Raw genomic sequence first — 17937 nt, 5'->3', positions numbered from 1 at the left:
TGTCGCCAGCAGCCAGGCTGTGTTCCCGAGACGGCTCCATCCCCGAACCGCTCCCCCGACCCCAAGTGCCCCCCGGGTCCCCTCCGGGTCCCGGTATCGGGGTGAGGGACCCCCCCGCGATCCGGCCACTCCTGCCCTTATTTGGACATTTCATCCCCGTCCAATCAGCGCGGGGGGGCCGGGCCCGACACCCTTCCCCCTGCCCCGCCCGGTCCCGCTGCCGCTCCCTTCTCCGGTACCGGCTCCGCACCCCTCACCCCGCTCCGGTACCGGCTCCGGTTCCCGCTATGAATGGCTCCCAGTTCAACAAGGGACCGTCCTACGGCCTCTCCGCCGAGGTCAAGAACCGGGTGAGTGGCGGCTGGGGACGGGGGGGTTCGGTGCCACCGGGCAGGGGCGAGTCAGGGGTCGGAGGCTACCGGGACCACCGGGCGCTGCGGTTCCCGGTGCTCCTGGGGGCCCGGGGAGCCGAGAATCCCGGTGCCGCTGGCGGGTCCCGGTTGCATCCCAGGGTCCCGGAGAGCCGGGAGATCCCGCGCAGCCGGGGGCTCTGAGCGATGGGAGGTGCCGGGGCTGAGTTACCGGTCTCGGGGTGCCCTGGCCCTCTCCAAGGGGTCCCGAGGAGATGTCTGTGGGTACCGGGGCTGGGAGGGGTCCCGGGCATCAGCTGCCGCCCCCACCTCGCCCCAGTCCGTCCTGTGGCTGCTGTCGGTTCCAGCAACCCCCGGAACACCGTTCCCGTCCGCAGCTGGGGCGGGGGGCGATGGCCGCGGCCCCTCCCGCCTACCCGGGCAGGTGACATCTCCCCTCGCCCAGACGGCTGAGGATGGGGCTGGGGACACACACTGTCCCCAGTGCCACCATCCCGGCCCTCCTGTGCCCTGGCAGGGCTCTGCTGCTGTGCTGAGGGGCTATGGCACCATGGGCACAGGGGTCCCGCCGGGACACGGCTGGGAGGACACAGCAGCCCCTTCACGGGGCTGTTCTGGGCTCTAGGGACCGCTGTGGCCCCGGGCGAGCAGAGGTTGAGCTGTGGTCACCGGTGGCCCTGCCCGGTGGCCCCGCGTGGCTGCAGGGCTGTGGCTGTGTCTGGTCCCGGCTCTCCGTGCCCATCCTCGCAGGGGATTTACGTTTCATCCCGGAGCTCAGACGGGTCCCTGCTTGCACCGGGGCTGTGCCAGCGCCGAGCGGGTGGACACGCGCCTGGGCCATGCCGCTGCCTGCTCGGGGCGTTTGATTCAGCAAGACTTGAGCCAGTTGGGCTGCCCCGCTGCGTCTGCCGGGAGCTGACATCACCGACTGGGAACCAGTTAAACCAGTGGCAGCCTCCCGGTCCCTGCAAGCCCTTGCAAACCGGGCACTACGGATCCCACTACGCAGGCACGGCCGGTGTCTGCTCACCAAGCAGCGGGGCTGCATCGTGCCCATCCTGCTGGGCACAGGGAGAGGCTGCCGGGCCGGGGGATGCTGCCGGGGACGCTGCTGGCCGGGGCAGCTGCTCTCCATTTGGGAGGAGGCGTCCGCATTCCTGGCATAGTCGCGGTGACCGAGGAATCCGCGCACTCGGCCCCGCCGGAGGGGAGAGCACAGCGTGGCCGCGGGGATCCCCGGAGCTCGGGGCCGGGTTTGGGGGTTTGCTCCACCACCCTGCAGAGCCTGGGGACCAGCCGGTGTCCCCAAGGCTTCCCGGGAATGTTGCTCGGGATGGGGCTGCTGTCCCCAGCCCTTGCTGCAGTTCTAAGCCCGGGATGGGGAGCCATCCCCCTCCAGGGTTTGGTGTGCACACTGGGGTCTTGTCTGAGCTTCTCCCTTGCTGTCCTCCCCTCCCAGCTTGCCCAGAAGTACGACCCCCAGAAGGAGGCCGAGCTGAGGACATGGATTGAGAGCGTGACGGGGCAGCAGATCGGGCCTGACTTCCAGAAGGGGCTGAAGGATGGGGTGATCCTCTGCGAGTGAGTCCCATACGGTGCTGGGGGCAGCCCTGTGGCCCCCCACTCCCTTTGGATGGTGACAGAGGAGGCCTCTTAGGGACCCCCCCAGCCCTTGGCCTGGGTAGGGTGAGCTGGATCCAGCCATGCCCTCTCTGGGGGGATCCACTGGCTCCTAGGAGCTGGGGGTTTCCTCTGGGGCATTGCTTGGGTCACCCCCAAAGTTCCTGTGTTGGGGGGAGCACTGGGAGGCTGGCAGGCATCTGGGGGTGGGAATCACCTTCCCTTCCCCCCTCCAGGCTGATGAACAAGCTGCAGCCCAACTCGGTGAGGAAGATCAACCGCTCGGCTCAGAACTGGCACCAGGTATGCGGGGACAGCCCTGCCACTCACCCTGCCCCAGCCCCTCCACTGCCACCCCCTGGGCTCTTACCCCTCTGCCCCTCACCCCTAGCTCGAGAACCTCTCCAACTTCATCAAGGCCATGGCCACCTACGGCATGAACCCCGTGGACCTCTTTGAAGCCAATGACCTCTTTGAGAGTGGGAACCTGACACAGGTGCAGGTGTCCCTGCTGGCACTGGCGGGCATGGTGAGTGCCTTGGGAGGGGGCACAGCCCCCGGGGACCACCTGGGCTGACCCCCATCTTGGGGTGCTGCTTGAGGAGCCCTATGGGTCCCCCCGAAGAGGGTGAGAGGAACTGGGACTCTTGTGTCCTTCTTCACTGTACCTCCCCGGCAGGCAAAGACAAAGGGGATGCAGAGCGGTGTGGACATCGGTGTGAAGTACTCAGAGAAGCAGCAGAGGAACTTTGATGAGGCCAAGATGAAGGCTGGGCAGTGCGTGATCGGGCTGCAGGTGGGATGGGGTGCCAGGTGACAGGGGCCCAGTGTTATGAGACCATCAGCACCACCACAACTCCAGTCATGGCTGGGGAGACCCAAGGCTCAAGGTACCCCAAGTGTCTTGAGTATCTGGGACCATCTTGGTTCCATGTCCAGGACTTGATGTCCAGGACCCTGGAGAGGTGGTGACTGGACTGGGTCAGGGGGTGCTGGCTGAGCCCCTCGGGCTGTGGGGGGATGGAGAGGGAGGGTAAAGGGCACGTGTGGGGTGGCACTCAGTCCTCACCAGAACCCCGTGTCAGATGGGCACAAACAAGTGTGCCAGCCAGTCCGGCATGACAGCGTATGGCACCAGGAGGCACCTCTACGACCCCAAGAACCAGATCCTGCCTCCCATGGACCACTCCACCATCAGCCTCCAGATGGGCACCAACAAGTGTGCCAGCCAGGTGAGCCACTGCAGCCATGGTGGGGAGGGACATGGGGGGGACTGTGGCCAAGCCCTGCTCCATCCTGTCCTTCCAGGTGGGCATGACAGCACCCGGCACCAGGAGACACATCTACGATGCCAAGATGGGGACAGAGAAGTGTGACAACTCCTCCATGTCGCTGCAGATGGGCTCCAACCAGGGTGCCAACCAGAGCGGGCAGGTCTTTGGCCTCGGCCGCCAAATCTACGACCCCAAATATTGCCCACAGGGCAGCCAGGGCGAGGTGGCCAATGCTGCCTGTGACCAGAGTGGGGACCCCCCCAGATACCACTACTACTGCGAGGAGGAGGAGGGCTACTGAGCAGGATGTTGCCCAGCCCCACATGGCGCCATCTCATGTACAGACCCTGCTGCCAGCCACATTCCAGCCTCTACTTCTGACATTCCCTCTTTTCAAACTCTTTTTTTCTTTCTATTTTAAATTTTAAAATTAATTTTATTTTTCTGAGCAAGAAAATAAAGACGCCATTTCTAGAGAAGAGACCAGCCAGTTCCTGCAGAGACTGGGGCTGCTTCTTGTCCCCGTGCTGGTGGCACCCAGCTCAGCCCCATAGAGGAGAGGGTGTGGGGTCAGTGCTGGGAGAGACCCCCAGGCATGGGGGAGCCCAGGGTGCTGCTGGACGGGGGACAGGGATTTTGTGTGGGATTCTGTGTGATTGAACCTCCCACAGCCCCACGTAGTGGTGTGACCTGGAAAAGCCAAACTGGAAATGCCTTTTTTGCAGAACTCACAGGGACCAAGTTCCAGAGGCTGCGGTGGTGGCCGTGGCGCTGGGCAGGGACGTGGCAGCCGTGTCTGCAGCTCCCGGAGCCACAGTGAGGGGGTGGCTGGGGCAGTGCTGGCTGCAGTGGCCACATCCAGCACCTCGGGGGGATGCCCGGTGCCCGGCACAGCCCCTCTGCTGCTTTGCCTCCCGGGGAGGGGTTTAATGTGGATGCTTTTTATTGAAACCTTTTTAAAAACCTTTTTAACAGAAGCAGGAGGCAGTTTCTGGTGCAGTCTCCATGTGTTGGGGTTCAGGCTGGGTCCCTCTGGGAGGGTGGGAGCTGCCGCAGACCCCTGAGCCCCGGGGCAGTGGGGGGGTTGAGAGTCGGGAGGCACCGAGAACCGGCTTGGGGGGGGGGTCAGGGGGTGGTAAACGGTGCTGCTGTGTGCCGATCCTCACGGTGGGCAATAAAAAAACTTCCCAACAGATGGGGGGTGCCGCGTCGTCCAGAGTTTTTGGGGTAAAAGACCACAATTCAGAGAGCCGGGAGGGATGCCAAGGGCACCCAACCTCAGGGTGGGGCAGGGCGGAGCAGGGCGGGGGGTGTTGAGATGAGGCGGTGTGTGTGGGTGTATGTAAAAGGGTGTGGTGGGGGTGTAGGTGACAGGGTGTGGGGGGTGTGAGCGGGTGTAGGTGACAGGGTGTGTGGGGGTGTAGGTGACAGGGTGTGGGGGGTGTGAGTGGGTGTGACGGGTATGGGGAGGTGTGGCAGGTCGCCCGGGGAGGTCCAAAGTCAACAACGGAAGCGGGGCCGCGTTCCTCCCCCCCGCCCCCAGAGCCCTTAAGCCCCTCCCGCTGTGACGGAACCGCAGCCGTTCCGCGGTTGCTGCGACGCGCGGGGAGCGGTGCGGGTGGCGAGGCGGGAGTGTGGCCCTGTCCCCATCCCTGTCCCCCTCCCTCGGAGCCCAGGAGGTCTCTTAAAGGGGCAGTGCGGGGGCGGCGAGAGCACTATCGGGGCTCCCGGTTCGGGGGCTGCTGCTGGACTGGGCGCAACTCCGTGTCCCCATTACCCCCAGAGCTGTCCCCATCGTTTAACAAGAAAGGGGGTGGGGGGGCTTAGCTGCGGGAAAGGGCGAGCCGGGTCCGGGGGGCAATGGGGAGCCCCAACCGGCCCCGTGTCCCCGCCGTGGTCACCCAGCTGGGGCTGCTGCTCTGGAAGAACTTCACATACCGCTGGAGGCGGCGGGTGAGCGGGCAGAAGGGTGGGAGGATCCCGGGGGCTGGAGGAGAGCAGGACCCACCCCCCAACCCCCCTCTGTCTCCCCCAGAGCCAGCTGGCCATCGAGATCCTGTGGCCCCTCTTCCTCTTCCTCATCCTCATCTCGGTGCGGAGGTCCCGCCCACCCTTCAAGCAGGATCAGTGTGAGTGTCCTGTGCCCTGGGGGTGCCGGCCCAGACCTTCCAGGGAACCCCCCCATGCTTGGGAGCGCTGTGGGGTGACACCACCCAGCCCTGGGTGACACCAGGGAAGGCAAAACTGGGAGGTGGATATGAGCTGGGGGCTCACTGGCATTTCCCTGCTGGGGGGTGTGTAGGACCCCGGGGGTCCCGTGCTGCCCTCCCCGGACCTGAATCTCCCTCTCCTGCAGGCCATTTCCTCAACAAGGCTCTGCCCTCAGCCGGGCTTGTGCCCTGGTTCCAGGGTTTTGTCTGCAACATGAGGAACCCCTGCTTTCCACACCCCACGGAGGGAGAGACCCCTGGCCTGGTGAACAACTTCAACAGCTCCCTGTGAGTGGCAGGGCTGGGGGACAGCAGGCAGAGGCAGGCAGTGGGGCTGGGGTCTCACTGCCCACCCCGTGTCCCCACAGGCTCTCCAATCTGCTGTCCGAAACCCATGACTTTTTGCACAGAAACGATGGGCTGCAGCTCCTGCAAAGCTTCAATCGTGCTCAGCCCATCCTGATACAGCTCTGGGAGGGCTCAGGGGACGTGGCCAAGGGTGAGCACAGGAACTGGGGGGTGCTGGGGCAGTGAGACCCCCCTGACTGACCCCTGCTTCCTCAGTGCCGTTGGACTTACACATGCCAAAAAGGGAGAAGGTCTTGAAGTTCCTAGAGAACAAAGTTTCTCTGTCACGGGTGGTGGCAGAAATCCTGCTGAAGTCTTCAGTCAACCTCCGCATCGTGAGTATCGGGGTGCTCCCTCCTCCCCGGTCTGCTGGGGGCTGTGGTGTGACCAACCCCCGTCCCGACAGCTCGAGATGAAGGGGCCCACGCTGAAGAGCTTGTTCTGCAACATTTCCAACCTGATGCGGGGGGGCGATCAGGCTCTCAGGGATGAAATACAGACAAACCTCTGTAACATGTCCTACCGCCAGCTCAACGCCATGGTGCACATCTTCCTCACCGAGACCAACATCCCCGGCCTCCTGGCGGTGAGCCCCCAGCCCAGCTGGGTGCTGAGACCCATGGGGTGCTGGTGGAACAGGGGCAGAGACCCCCATTCTTCCTAGTAGGGTTGTGACCCCCTTCCCTTCCCTTGCTCTCCCTGTAGGACCGGATGAACTCAAAGGAGCACTTGATGAAACCCTTGGCCAGATTCCTGCAGGACTCAGCATTCATGTTGGAGGAGGTAGCACCCCAGCCCCCTGCCCCTGCCCAAGTGCATCCCCCCCACTCCGTGCACCCCAGCAGTGCCCCATTCCCTGCTGTGTCCCTTGGTGTCCTGTGCCCCCTTCCCGTCCCCCTGTCCCCAGATCTTATCCATGTACAGCAAGTTTAAACGGGAGGAGTACGCCCGGGCTCTGAGGTCCCCTGGGGCCAGCACCTTGGATGCCCTGCAGCTCATCATCTGTGGGAGAGCTGGGGGCACGGGGCCGCCTGCCCCCTCCCTCAACTGGTACCAGTACAGTGACATCAAAGCTCTCCTGAAAAGCAGCAGCAAGAGGCAGAGACCCAGGAATCGGGATGAGGCCAGCAGTGAGTCGGCTGCGGGGGGCTTGGCTGGGGGCTCGCTGGGCACAGGGCTGGGGCAGCGGTGGGGAGAGGGTAGTGGTGGTGAGGCAGTGGGGAGGGGGCAGTGGTGAGGGCTGCTCTCTGTGCACACCCAGGTCCCTTCTGCAGAGAGCTGTTCCAGAAGCTGGAGTCCAGCCCGTTCTCCAGCATCATCTGGCAGGCGGTCAAACCCATCATCTTTGGGAAGATCCTGTACACCCCCCCCGGCCCTGGCCCTGACAGCATCATGGCCGAGGTGAGCAGGGGGCTGTGGGGGGGACTGGGGGGCTCAGCCCTGCCCTGCCTCACCCCCACCCCTACCCCCAGGTGAACCGGACCTTCCAGAGGCTGATGGCACTGGAAGAGGTGGGAGACAACTGGAAGTCCCTGGGACCCAGCACCTTCTCCTTCTTCAGTGACAGCCTGGAGATGAAGATCCTAAGGGTGCGTGGACTCCAGACCCCTCCTGAGCAGGGGATGAGCTGTGGCGGGATGGGGGTGCCATGAGGTGCAAGGTGGGGGTGTGGTGGTGGGGTGTATGCAGAGCGGGGTGGGCTGCGTTGCCCCCCCAGCTCCCTGATGTTTGCAGAACCTGCTGTTGTCCCCGCGCACGGCACAACTCCTGTCCAAGTTCTTCAGCAGCAGCTCCGTGAATCTGCCCGCGCTGGCCAGGTTCCTGGGGGTGCCGGCGAAGGCCTCAGGAATCACCTGGAAGGAGGTGTTCACCGATGTTAATGCCATCCTGAGCACCCTTCCAGAGTTCTTGAGGGTACGTGTGGCCCTGGCTGCCTGGGTGGGTCAGCTCCCTGAGCCCCACTGATCCCTGCCTGCCCTGCCTGCAGTGTGCCCGCCTCAACAAGATCGAGGCGGTGGCCACCGAGAAGCAGCTGGTGGCCCGGGCCATGGAGCTGCTGGAGATGCAGCAGTTTTGGGCAGCTGTGGTCTTCCAGCCCCCCATCAATGCCACGGCCCCCAAGTTGCCCCCCCATGTCCACTACAAGATCCGCATGAACATCGACAGCGTCATGAGGACTGATGAAATCAGGGACAGGTTGGGAGACATCTTTCCCTTCCCTTCTCTTCCCTTCCCTTCTCTTCCCTTCCCTTCCCTTCCCTTCCCTGCCCTGCCCTGCCCTGCCCTTCCCTGCCCTTCCTTTCCCTTCCTTGCCCTTCCCATGACTCTGGGGGTCCCTCCTCCCAGCACCACACTCTGCCCTCAGGTTTTGGAAGCCAAGCCCCAGTGCTGACCCCTTTGGTGACATGCGCTACGTCTGGGGTGGCTTTGCCTACCTGCAGGACCTGGTGGAGCAGGCGGTGGTGCGGGTGCAGACCGGGACTCGCCCGCAGATCGGGGTCTACCTGCAGCAAATGCCTCACCCCTGCTATGTGGATGACATGTGAGTGGGTGGGGGGTGTGGTGCCCCAACCCTCCTAGGACCCTCTCAGGTGGCCAGGATGGAGGTGGAAGGGTCGGTGCCATCTCCCTCAGGTTCCTCCATCGGCTGAGCCGCTCGCTGCCCCTCTTCATGATGCTGGCCTGGATCTACTCGGTGGCCATGATCATCAAGGGGGTGGTGCACGAGAAGGAGACACGTGTCAAGGAGACAATGAAGACCATGGGGCTGAGCAACGGGATCCTCTGGCTCAGCTGGTTCCTCAGCAGCTTTATCCTTTTCCTCCTCAGCTCTGCCTTCCTTGTCTTCATCCTCAAGGCAGGTTGCAGGACGCGGGGAAGAGAGGGGGATGGCGTGGGGAGCTTGCACAGGGGGCTCCGCCATCTCCAACCTGCCTCTGTCTGCAGGTGGGAAACATCCTGCCCTACAGTAACCCAGCCACCATCTACCTCTTCATCAACACCTTCTTGGTGGCCACCATCAGCCAGTGCTTCCTCATCAGCACCTTCTTCTTCTGCTCCAACCTGGCCGCAGCTTGTGGTGGCATCATCTACTTCTCCCTCTACCTGCCCTACGTGCTGTGTGCTGCCTGGCAGGACTACGTCACCTTCCCAGTGCGCATCCTTGTGGTGAGTGGGTATGGTTCCCCCTCCTCAATGCCCCTCGGGTGCCTTGGGCTGGGGGTTTCTGGGCTGAACCCCCCTGGGCTGGTCTCACCACCCCCAGAGCCTGATGTCACCGGTGGCCTTCAGCTTCGGCTGTCAGTACTTCTCCCTCTACGAGGATCAGGGGGTGGGCAGCCAGTGGCACAACATGGGCAGCAGCCCCCTGCCCGGAGACCGCTACAGCCCTGCCACAGCCATGGGGCTGCTGCTGCTGGATGCTGCTCTCTATGGCCTGGCCACCTGGTACATCGAGGGCATCTTCCCAGGTAAGCACAACCCCCGCCCCACAAGTCCCTCACACCCCCTCAGCCCTGACCCCACTCAACCCCTGTCTGCTGCAGGTCAGTATGGGATCCCCAAACCCTGGAATTTCCCCTTCCTGAAGAGCTATTGGGTTGGAGAGCCAGATGAGAAGCCCCCACTCCACACCATCCCCCTCACTGCTCCTCGAGGTGAGCCCCTTCCCGTCCCAGAGCCATGTGGCCAAGGGCTGGCAATCCTGGAGCAGGGCATGTGCCCCCCACCCCAGGCTTTACCCTCCCCATGAGTGGTTCTGCCCCATGGCAGAGGGTCCTGCCTGGGATGTGACCCTCTGGTTGTTTCCAGCACTTGTGGAGAAGCCCCCTGCCCATCTCCAGCCCAGCGTCTCCATCCGCAACCTGGTGAAGGTTTACCCGGGCAGCAGCCATGTGACTGTCAACAGGCTGAGCCTGGACTTCTATGAGGGGCAGATCACCTCCTTCCTGGGCCACAATGGGGCTGGCAAGACCACCACCATGTGAGATGGGGGCCAGGGGGGGACGGGAGCTGACCCTGGCTCTGCCCCAGTGTGGCCACATTCCCATCCCACCTGTGCTGACCCGGGCTCTGAGTACTGGGTGTAGGATGAAGCACCCCAGCCCTGCTCTCCTTGACCCCCTTTCCCCACCCTGACCCCCTCCAGATCCATCCTGACGGGCCTCCTGCCCCCCACCTCGGGCACTGCCCACATCCTGGGCCGGGACATCCGCTCCGAGATGGAGAGCATCCGCAAGACCATGGGGGTCTGTCCCCAGCACAACGTGCTCTTCGACATGTAGGCAGGGGCAGGGTGGGCAGGGTGGGCAGGGGGAGCAAGACAGCCCCCCAGCTCACCCCTCCTGCCCCAGTCTGACAGTGGAGGAGCACGTCTGGTTCTACGGGCGGCTGAAGGGGCTCTCGGAGGAGCAGGTGAAGGCGGAGATGAAGCAGCTGATCCAGGACACGGGGCTGCTCCACAAGTGCCGGGAGCCCACCAAGAACCTCTCGGGTGGGTGCTGGAGGCAGGAGTGGCTCCCGAGCAGGGGGTCCTCAGCCCTGGCTCCCCCCCTGATGCTGTCCCTCCTGCCCAGCAGCTGGGATGCAGCGGAGGCTCTCGGTGGCCATCGCCTTCGTGGGGGGCTCCCGGGTGATCATCCTGGATGAGCCCACAGCCGGGGTCGACCCCTACTCACGCCGCAGGATCTGGGAGCTGCTGCTCAAGTACCGCAGAGGTCAGGGCTGGGAGGGTTGGGGGGACCCCGCTTTCCCCTCTGTGTGTCTGAGCCCCCCCAGCCCCTGAGAACTGGTGGGTGATGCCCGCAAAGGAGGGGTCAGTGAGGGGGCTGGGGTCCCAGCCTTCTGCCCGCCCCCAGGCCGCACCATCATCCTCTCCACCCACTACATGGATGAGGCGGAGCTGCTGGGGAACCGCACGGCCATCATCTCCCAGGGACGGCTCTGCTGCTGTGGGACCCCCCTCTTCCTCAAGGCCAAGCTTGGCACGGGCTACCACCTCACCCTGGTGATGCGCAAGCCGGGCAGGATGGGTGGCAGCACCAGGATCACCAGAAAGGTGAAGCCCTCGGCCCCCTGGCTGTGGGGGAATCCCCAGGTTTGGGGCCAGGTCCTGCTGCATGGTGCCAGCCTCCCGCTGCTCTTCCCCATAGGACTGGATCAACTTGGACAAGAGCAGAGACCTGGAGCCAGGCATCGAGGCCAGCACCCCTGGTGAGGGTCCCTTCCTGCACACTCAGTGCTGTGGCACCCCCTGGGTGCTCCCCACACACTCCCCATCAGCTGTGGGGGTTGGGGGTCCATCCAGCCCCACACCTGGCTCTCAGCCCCCCTGCACCGGTGGGGAAAGGGTGCAGGGCTTGTGCCAGCTTTGTCCAGTTCATGCAGGAGCCACCAGCTCCTTTCTCTGGTCCCCAGACTTCTCCCTTCTCCCCTCAGATGTGGCCCAGGTATTGGCACTGGTCCAGGAACTGGTCCCTGGCTCCCGGCTGGTGGAGGACATCGGGCACGAGTTGCTCTTCATCCTGCCCTACAGCGGGGCCAGGGATGGGGCATTTGTCAGACTCTTCCGCAGGCTGGAAGCTGGCAAGGACCCGCTGGGTATCTCCACCTACAGCATCTCTGACACCACCCTGGAGGAGGTACCTGGAGAAGCTGCAGCTCTTGTGGTGCCCACACTGCCTGGAGCTCAGCCCAGAGCTGCCTGACCTGGGGGTTTGGCCTCAAGTTTAACCCCAGCCTCCTCCCACCCTCAGGTCTTCCTGAAGGTGACCCAGAACACAGAGCTGGGTGCTGGCACTGCAGGTAAAGGATGGAGCTGAGCACTGTGAGGAGACGCTTAACACCCCTGGAGCAGAAGGGGTGTCCCCAGCACCCCACGTGTCCCTCGCCCTTCCCGGGTCTGGGGTCCCTGCTGGGAGCATCCAAGGGTGCAGGGAGGTGTCACGGGCTGTGGCCTCAGTCCCACCCTCGTGGTCTCACCCCCCTTTTGTCAGATACCAAGAGAGAAGCAGCAGCCCCCAGCAAGGAGAAGGATGTGGAAGCAGAGGAAATAAAGCTGGGTAAGGAGGGGTGGGGGGACGGACACCCCGCCAGCCCCCCGCCCCCTGTGCCCCCCGCACCAGCTCCTCCCCGCCGGGGCCGGGGCCAGTCCCGTCTCTGCCCTTGCAGTGGAGGAGCCCCCGGCCCCGGCCCCGCGGGGGGACTGGGGGCTGCAGCAGCCGTGGGGAAAGGTGAGGGGGGGAGCTCTCCACTGGCAGCAGCTCCGGGCGCTCTTCATCAAGAGGATGCTGCACGCCCGGCGCAGCACCCGCGGCTTCTTCGCGCAGGTACCGCCCCGGGGGTGGTGGAGAGGGGCTGGGGCAGGAGGGTGAGGAGCCCCTCCTGACCCCCGGCTTCCCCCCTACACCTCCCCACAGATCATTCTGCCTGTTGTCTTCGTCTGCTTCGCCCTGTTGTTCAGCCTCATCATACCCCCCTTCCAGAAGTACCCACCCCTGCTGCTCCAGCCCGGGATGTATGGGAAGCAGTTCACCTTCTTCAGGTGAGTCTCCATCCCTGTGCCCATGTGCCCTCTGTGTCACCCACCCCCGTGTCCCTGTGTCCTCTGCTGCTGCTGCCATCTCCCCCTTCTCCTGGCAGCAACGACCTCCTGGGGAACAACGACATGGAGCAGCTCCTGGACGCGCTCCTGGACGAGCCAGGATTTGGCACCATGTGCATGAAGGATGCTGGGATGGGGTGAGCAGCTCCTCCCTGGGACGGGGGGGCTGGTGGGACCTCATCCTCCACCTCTCCCCTGGGAGCAGCCCTGAGATGTGCTGGACCCCCAAGCCTGCCCGTGACGGGGGGTGGTGGCAGATCCTGATGGCTCTGTCTTGCTCCAGGTGTAATGGGGGTCTCCTCTCTCTCTCTCTCTCCCCCCACATGGTGCCGGTGGCCAGGAAGAGGCCGTGCCCCCCAGCTTCCCATCCTGATGGCTTCGTGGTCCCCTCGGTCCCCCCGGCCCTGCTGGCAGCTTTGCAGACACACAGATGGACACCAGCTAACCCGTCCCCCCCCCTGCCGGTGCAGTGAGCTCTGGACTCAATGGGTGTTGCCCACCTGCCCCGAGGGGGCTGGGGGGTTCCCACCGCCCCAGTAACCCCAAACCCCCAGCAGGGCTGGCCCCGGGGCACTGGGTGCAGGGGATGCTGTGGGATGGCCAGCGGGGCTGCGTGTCCATCCAGCCCCTCTATCTGTCCCACCCAGATGGAAAGGGGCACGGGTGACATCCTGCTGAACCTGACAGGCAGGAACATCTCTGACTACCTGGTGAAGACCTACCCCCAGATCATCCGTGAGGAGTGAGTGCTGGGGCCAGGGACACCCTGGGGACATGGTGGGGAGGACTTTGGCATGAGCTGCCACTGCAGCAGGGACAGGGAGGGACACTGGGGACCAAACCCAAACAGGGTCCACAAGGTAAGGGAGGAAAGCAGGGGGTGTTGGCTGGTTGTCAAGGTGCTGCTGTAACATCTCCTGTGGGGTGGGGGTTCTCTCCCCACCCCATTTTTTTCAGACGGAAGGAGAAGACGTGGGTGAGCGAGCAGAGGTGAGCCTGGGGAGGGGCTGGAGCCTTGAACGGGGAGGGGGGGGAGCAGGAGGGTCTCCTGTGGGGTCAGTAAGAGCCCGACAGATCCATCTATGGGCAACCTCATCCCTTGGCTGCTTGCCCCTCACTGTGGTGTCTGGGCAGAAGGGTGCTCAGGGCCAGGAGGGTCTCCCCGGGATGGTGGGTTTGGAAGTGCTGGTCTTTTCCCCCAGGTATGGGGGCTTCTCTCTGGGCTCCAGAAGCAGCCAGGACATCCTGGTGCAGGAAGAGGTTGACAAAATGGTGCTGGAGATCCGGGACATTTTCAACATCACTCCGGTATGGCCGGGGCTCTGCCCCCCTCAGCTCAGCTCCAGCATCCCAGTGCTGAGAGGGCTCTGGCCCGAGCCCACTCCTCACTCCATGTTCCCATCCCCAGGGCAGCCACTCAGAAAAGCTCCTGCTCAACTTCAGCCACTTTGTCCTGGACTCAGCAGCTCAAAACACCATTAAGGTGTGCCTGGGGATGAGGGTCCCACAGGGAGAGGGCCATGGAGGCAGTAGGGTGCAGTGGTGGGACTGGGGAGTCTGAGCCCCTGGGCTCCCCTGTGCCACAGGTCTGGTTCAACAACAAGGGCTGGCACTCCATGGTCTCCTTCATCAACGTGGCCCACAATGGGCTGCTGCGAGGCTGGCTGCCCCCCGGCACTGACCCCACACTCTACGGCATCACTGTCACCAACCACCCCCTCGACCTCAACAAGCAGCAGCTCTCAGAGCACTCCCTGTGAGTGCTGGGGACGGGGTCCCATGGGGCTCAGCTGGGGACACGGGGCTCATCCCCCAATCCTGGCTAAGCCCACCCCACTCTGTGGCAGGTTGCCCACCCGAGTGGATCTGCTGGTCTCCATCTGCGTGATGTTTGCCATGTCCTTCATCCCAGCCAGCTTTGTGCTCTTCCTCATCGAGGAGAGGGTCAGCAAGGCCAAGCACCTGCAGTTTGTCAGTGGGATGAAGCCCACCACGTACTGGTTGGGCAACTTCGCCTGGGACATGGTGCGGGACGGGGACAGGGATGGGGTGCAACTCCCGTGGGGCCAAGTCCCACTCATGAACCCCTCCTTGGCTTCTCTGTGCCCACAGTGCAACTACCTGGTCCCTGCTCTGCTGGTCATCCTCATCTTCCTCTGCTTCCAGCAGCAGTCCTACGTGTCCTCAGCCAACCTGCCCGCCCTGGTGCTGCTGCTGCTGCTCTACGGGTGAAGGGACAGTGGAACCCCGGGGGAGGAGGGGGCTCAGCCCCCTGGCTGGACCCTGGGATGGGGAGAAGGGGGTCTGAGTGGGGCTGGGGGCAGCCCTGGCTGTGGGGTGGTAGTGAAGGGGGGGTAGGGTGCTTGTTCCTCCGCTGTGCCCCTGGACAGGGGGTGCACCCTGACCAGCCCGTCCCTCCCTGCCCCTCTAGGTGGTCCATTACCCCCCTGATGTACCCAGCCTCCTTCTTCTTCAGCACCCCCAGTACTGCCTACGTGGCCCTGACCTGCATCAACCTCTTCATCGGCATCAACAGCAGCATTGCCACCTTCATGCTGGATCTCTCCTTAGACCATGTGAGCCCTGGTCTGCCTCGGACCCCTCTCACATCCCTGCTGGGCCAGCGTCAGGTCCCCCTAACCCTCTGCTCTTCACCCCAACAGAAACTCCATGACATCAACAGAATCCTGAAGAAACTTTTCCTCATCTTCCCACACTTCTGCCTGGCTCGAGGCCTCATGGACATGGCAAGGAACCAGGCGATGGCTGATGCCTTCAAGAGGTTTGGTGAGTGTTGAGGCTGCTCCCCTTCCCCAAAGCCCGGGCAGTGCAGGGCCCTGTCCCAGTGTCCCCTCACTCCTACAGCCCCTCTTGCTGCTTACAGGGAACAAAGGCTTCGTGTCCCCCCTGTCCTGGAATCTGGCAGGAGCAAACATGTTTGCCATGGCCATTGAGGGCATCATCTTCTTTCTCTTCACCCTCTTGCTGCAGTACCGCTTCTCCCCGCGGCCCAAGTGAGGAGCAGCCGTGGGGCAGCCGTGGGGCAGCCGTGGGGCAGGTGGGTAGCCCCTGGAATTGCCCCTGCTGCTCTTGTCCCCAGGTCACAGACTCTGCGGCTTCCCCGGCTGTGGAAGGAGGACAGGGATGTGGCCAGGGAGCGGGCAAGGGTGCAGAGCATGGCCCCGCAGAGCTCCCTCCTGCTGCTGAAGGACCTGACCAAGGTTTGTGCCGTGGGGCCGGGCCCTGCCGCATCCCTCGCCGCGGGGCTGCAGCCTCTGCCGGAGCTCCCGGTGCCACCGGCAGGGACGGGGGGAGCACCTGGTACCACCCGGGCTCTGCCACGCAGGTGTACCGGCACAGGAAGGTTCCGGCGGTGGAGCGGCTCTGCTTGGCCATCCCCCCCGGGGAGGTGAGTGCCGGACAGACAGACGGACAGACAGACAGACGGACAGACAGACGGGCAGAGCCGGGGGCGGGACCGGGGCTGCCCTGAGCGCGGTCTGTGCCCGTAGTGCTTCGGTCTCCTGGGAGTGAACGGCGCGGGGAAGACCAGCACCTTCAGGATGCTGACTGGGGACACTGGGGTGACACTGGGGTGTGCCTGGCTGAAAGGTTACAGGTGGGTGAGACGAGGGGGACCCCGCGGCTGCTTGTCACACAGCACGGGTACCATCACCCCGTGCCCGTGTCCCAGCTGCCTGCTTGCTCTGGGCTGGTCCCTGCTGCGTGCTCATCCCACAGCCTGCTCAGCCTTGTCACCTTGCCCAGTCTGTGCTCAGCTTTGTCCCTGTCCCCACAGCGTGCTCACCAGCCTGCAGCTTGTCCAGCAGCACATCGGTTACTGCCCTCAGTTCAACGCCATCACGGAGCTGCTGACGGGCCGGGAGAACCTGGAGTTCTACAGCCGCCTGCGAGGCATCTCTGAGCAGGACACCCCCAAGGTAGAGTGCGTCCCCCTCCCGACCCCCCCGGCCCAAGGGAACCCCCCCCTCATCTCCTCTGTGTCTCTGGCAGGTGGTTCAGTGGGGCCTCACCAAGCTGGGGCTGGAGCTGCAGGCGGACCAGCTGGTGGGCAAGTACAGCAGGGGCAACAAGCGCAAGCTCTCCACAGCCATAGCCCTGCTCAGCTCCCCACCCATCGTCTTCCTGGTGAGTGGGGGCAGCGGGAGGGTCCTGTGGCAGCACTGCCCGGGCTGGTACCACCTCCAGGGCCGTTGCAGGATGAGCCCACGACGGGGGTGGACCCTCACGCCCGCCGGTTCCTATGGGACTGCATCCTCAGCGTCATCCGGGACGGCAGGTCCGTGGTTCTCACATCCCACAGGTGAGTTCCCAGGGTCCCGGGACCACCTTGGAGGGGAGGCCCCCCCCCTCTGGGGAGTCCCCCTGACTCCTCGCCCCTGGCAGCATGGAGGAGTGTGAGGCACTGTGCACTCGGATGGCCATCATGGTCAATGGGCGCTTCCGTTGTCTGGGCAGCATCCAGCATCTCAAGACCAGGTAATGGGGCTGGGGGCTTGGGGAGGGGTCCGGCAGCCGCCCTTCAGGGATGGGGAAAGGGTCGGGCCCTGCAGTGATGCCCCTCTCCCTGGCAGGTTTGGGGATGGCTACACGGTGCTGGTGCGGGTGGGTCTCCCGCAGGCACAGCGGGTGCACCGGCTGCTGCGGGCGCTGTTCCCCGGCATCGCCCTGAAGGAGCAGCACGGGGGGGTCCTGCACTACCACCTCCCCTCTCGTGTCACCTCCCTGGCCAGAGTCTTCAGCGTCCTGTCAGACTACCGCAGCCGATACGACATCGAGGATTTCTCCGTGTCCCAAACCACCCTTGATCAGGTGACGGGAGGGAAGCGGGGCAGGAGGGTGCAGACACCGGGGTCCCGCGGCGCTGCCCCTCACCCTGCCCTTCCCCACAGGTCTTCCTGCGTTTCGCCAGGGAGCAGACTGAGGAGGAACCCCAGGATGCCAGCACCCCAGAGGACAAATTCCCAGGGATGCTCAGACGCTGGAGGAGGTGGATAACATTCCTGAAGGGCAACACCTCCAAGAACGTCATCGTCTGAGCAGGGACACAGTGCCCCGCAGACCCCTCCCAGGCCATCACTGGGGGTCTTGGGGCTCCGTGGCACCCAGCGGGCACGGGGCTCACTGCTTGCTGTAGAAGAGCAATGAAATAAAATCCTGTTACCGCATGGGGAGGCTCCATCGCTCTAGGGCACACGTGGGATAAGAGAACCCCACGCAGGGGCAGCAGTGGCCACACCGGTCCCATCTCTCCCTTCCCCCGTTGCGGGGGGCGGTGCGGGAGTTCAAGCCGTTCAGCCTGGGGGGTTCCTCCCGAGGCGGGGGTGGGGTTCGGGGAAAAAAATATGGAACGCTTCACGAATTTGCGTGTCATCCTTGCGCAGGGGCCATGCTAATCTTCTCTGTATCGTTCCAATTTTAGTATATGTGCTGCCGAAGCGAGCACGAACTGCAAGGCGGCGCTACAGGTATTTAAACCTCCATCCAGACGT

The 17937-nt window shown here is 64.0% G+C and overlaps 2 protein-coding genes and 1 non-coding gene across 3 annotated transcripts; 2 read left to right on the top strand and 1 right to left on the bottom strand.

Annotated features, from left to right (window-relative positions):
* The first annotated feature begins 187 nt into the window (after positions 1 to 187).
* On the top strand, positions 188 to 3759 carry CNN2 (calponin 2). The gene is made up of 7 exons (XM_030466305.1): positions 188 to 350; positions 1831 to 1952; positions 2228 to 2294; positions 2383 to 2520; positions 2671 to 2787; positions 3077 to 3223; positions 3300 to 3759. Exons 1-7 carry the CDS (start codon positions 288 to 290, stop codon positions 3564 to 3566), a joined length of 921 nt encoding a protein of 306 aa, XP_030322165.1. The 5' UTR covers positions 188 to 287; the 3' UTR covers positions 3567 to 3759.
* Positions 3760 to 5125: 1366 nt separating this feature from the next.
* On the top strand, positions 5126 to 17608 carry ABCA7 (ATP binding cassette subfamily A member 7). The gene is given in 50 exon segments (XM_030466674.1): positions 5126 to 5218; positions 5301 to 5394; positions 5622 to 5763; positions 5844 to 5974; positions 6040 to 6158; positions 6230 to 6409; positions 6529 to 6606; positions 6731 to 6953; positions 7085 to 7224; positions 7296 to 7412; positions 7558 to 7737; positions 7811 to 8019; positions 8189 to 8365; positions 8458 to 8680; positions 8770 to 8991; positions 9089 to 9293; positions 9369 to 9479; positions 9634 to 9805; positions 9971 to 10102; positions 10176 to 10315; positions 10401 to 10538; positions 10680 to 10879; positions 10974 to 11034; positions 11260 to 11462; positions 11577 to 11625; positions 11817 to 11882; positions 11992 to 12149; positions 12240 to 12364; positions 12463 to 12561; positions 12765 to 12876; positions 12878 to 12956; positions 13067 to 13166; positions 13382 to 13414; positions 13627 to 13732; positions 13833 to 13907; positions 14011 to 14180; positions 14272 to 14449; positions 14537 to 14652; positions 14856 to 15000; positions 15088 to 15211; positions 15309 to 15438; positions 15525 to 15645; positions 15771 to 15833; positions 15937 to 16043; positions 16224 to 16365; positions 16439 to 16573; positions 16645 to 16748; positions 16832 to 16924; positions 17020 to 17257; positions 17338 to 17608. Coding segments are annotated over 50 exon segments (6705 nt in total). The 3' UTR covers positions 17485 to 17608.
* Positions 17609 to 17784: 176 nt separating this feature from the next.
* Positions 17785 to 17891, bottom strand: LOC115599851. Its single transcript, XR_003988650.1, has one exon. It is a non-coding gene; the product is annotated as a U6 spliceosomal RNA (small nuclear RNA).
* Positions 17892 to 17937: the final 46 nt, after the last annotated feature.

Source organism: Calypte anna, chromosome 28, assembly GCF_003957555.1.
Source record: "Calypte anna isolate BGI_N300 chromosome 28, bCalAnn1_v1.p, whole genome shotgun sequence".
Classification (NCBI taxonomy): Eukaryota; Metazoa; Chordata; class Aves; order Apodiformes; family Trochilidae; genus Calypte; species Calypte anna.
Note: the sequence above shows the minus strand (reverse complement) of the source record. Positions and strands in the feature narration are given on the sequence as shown.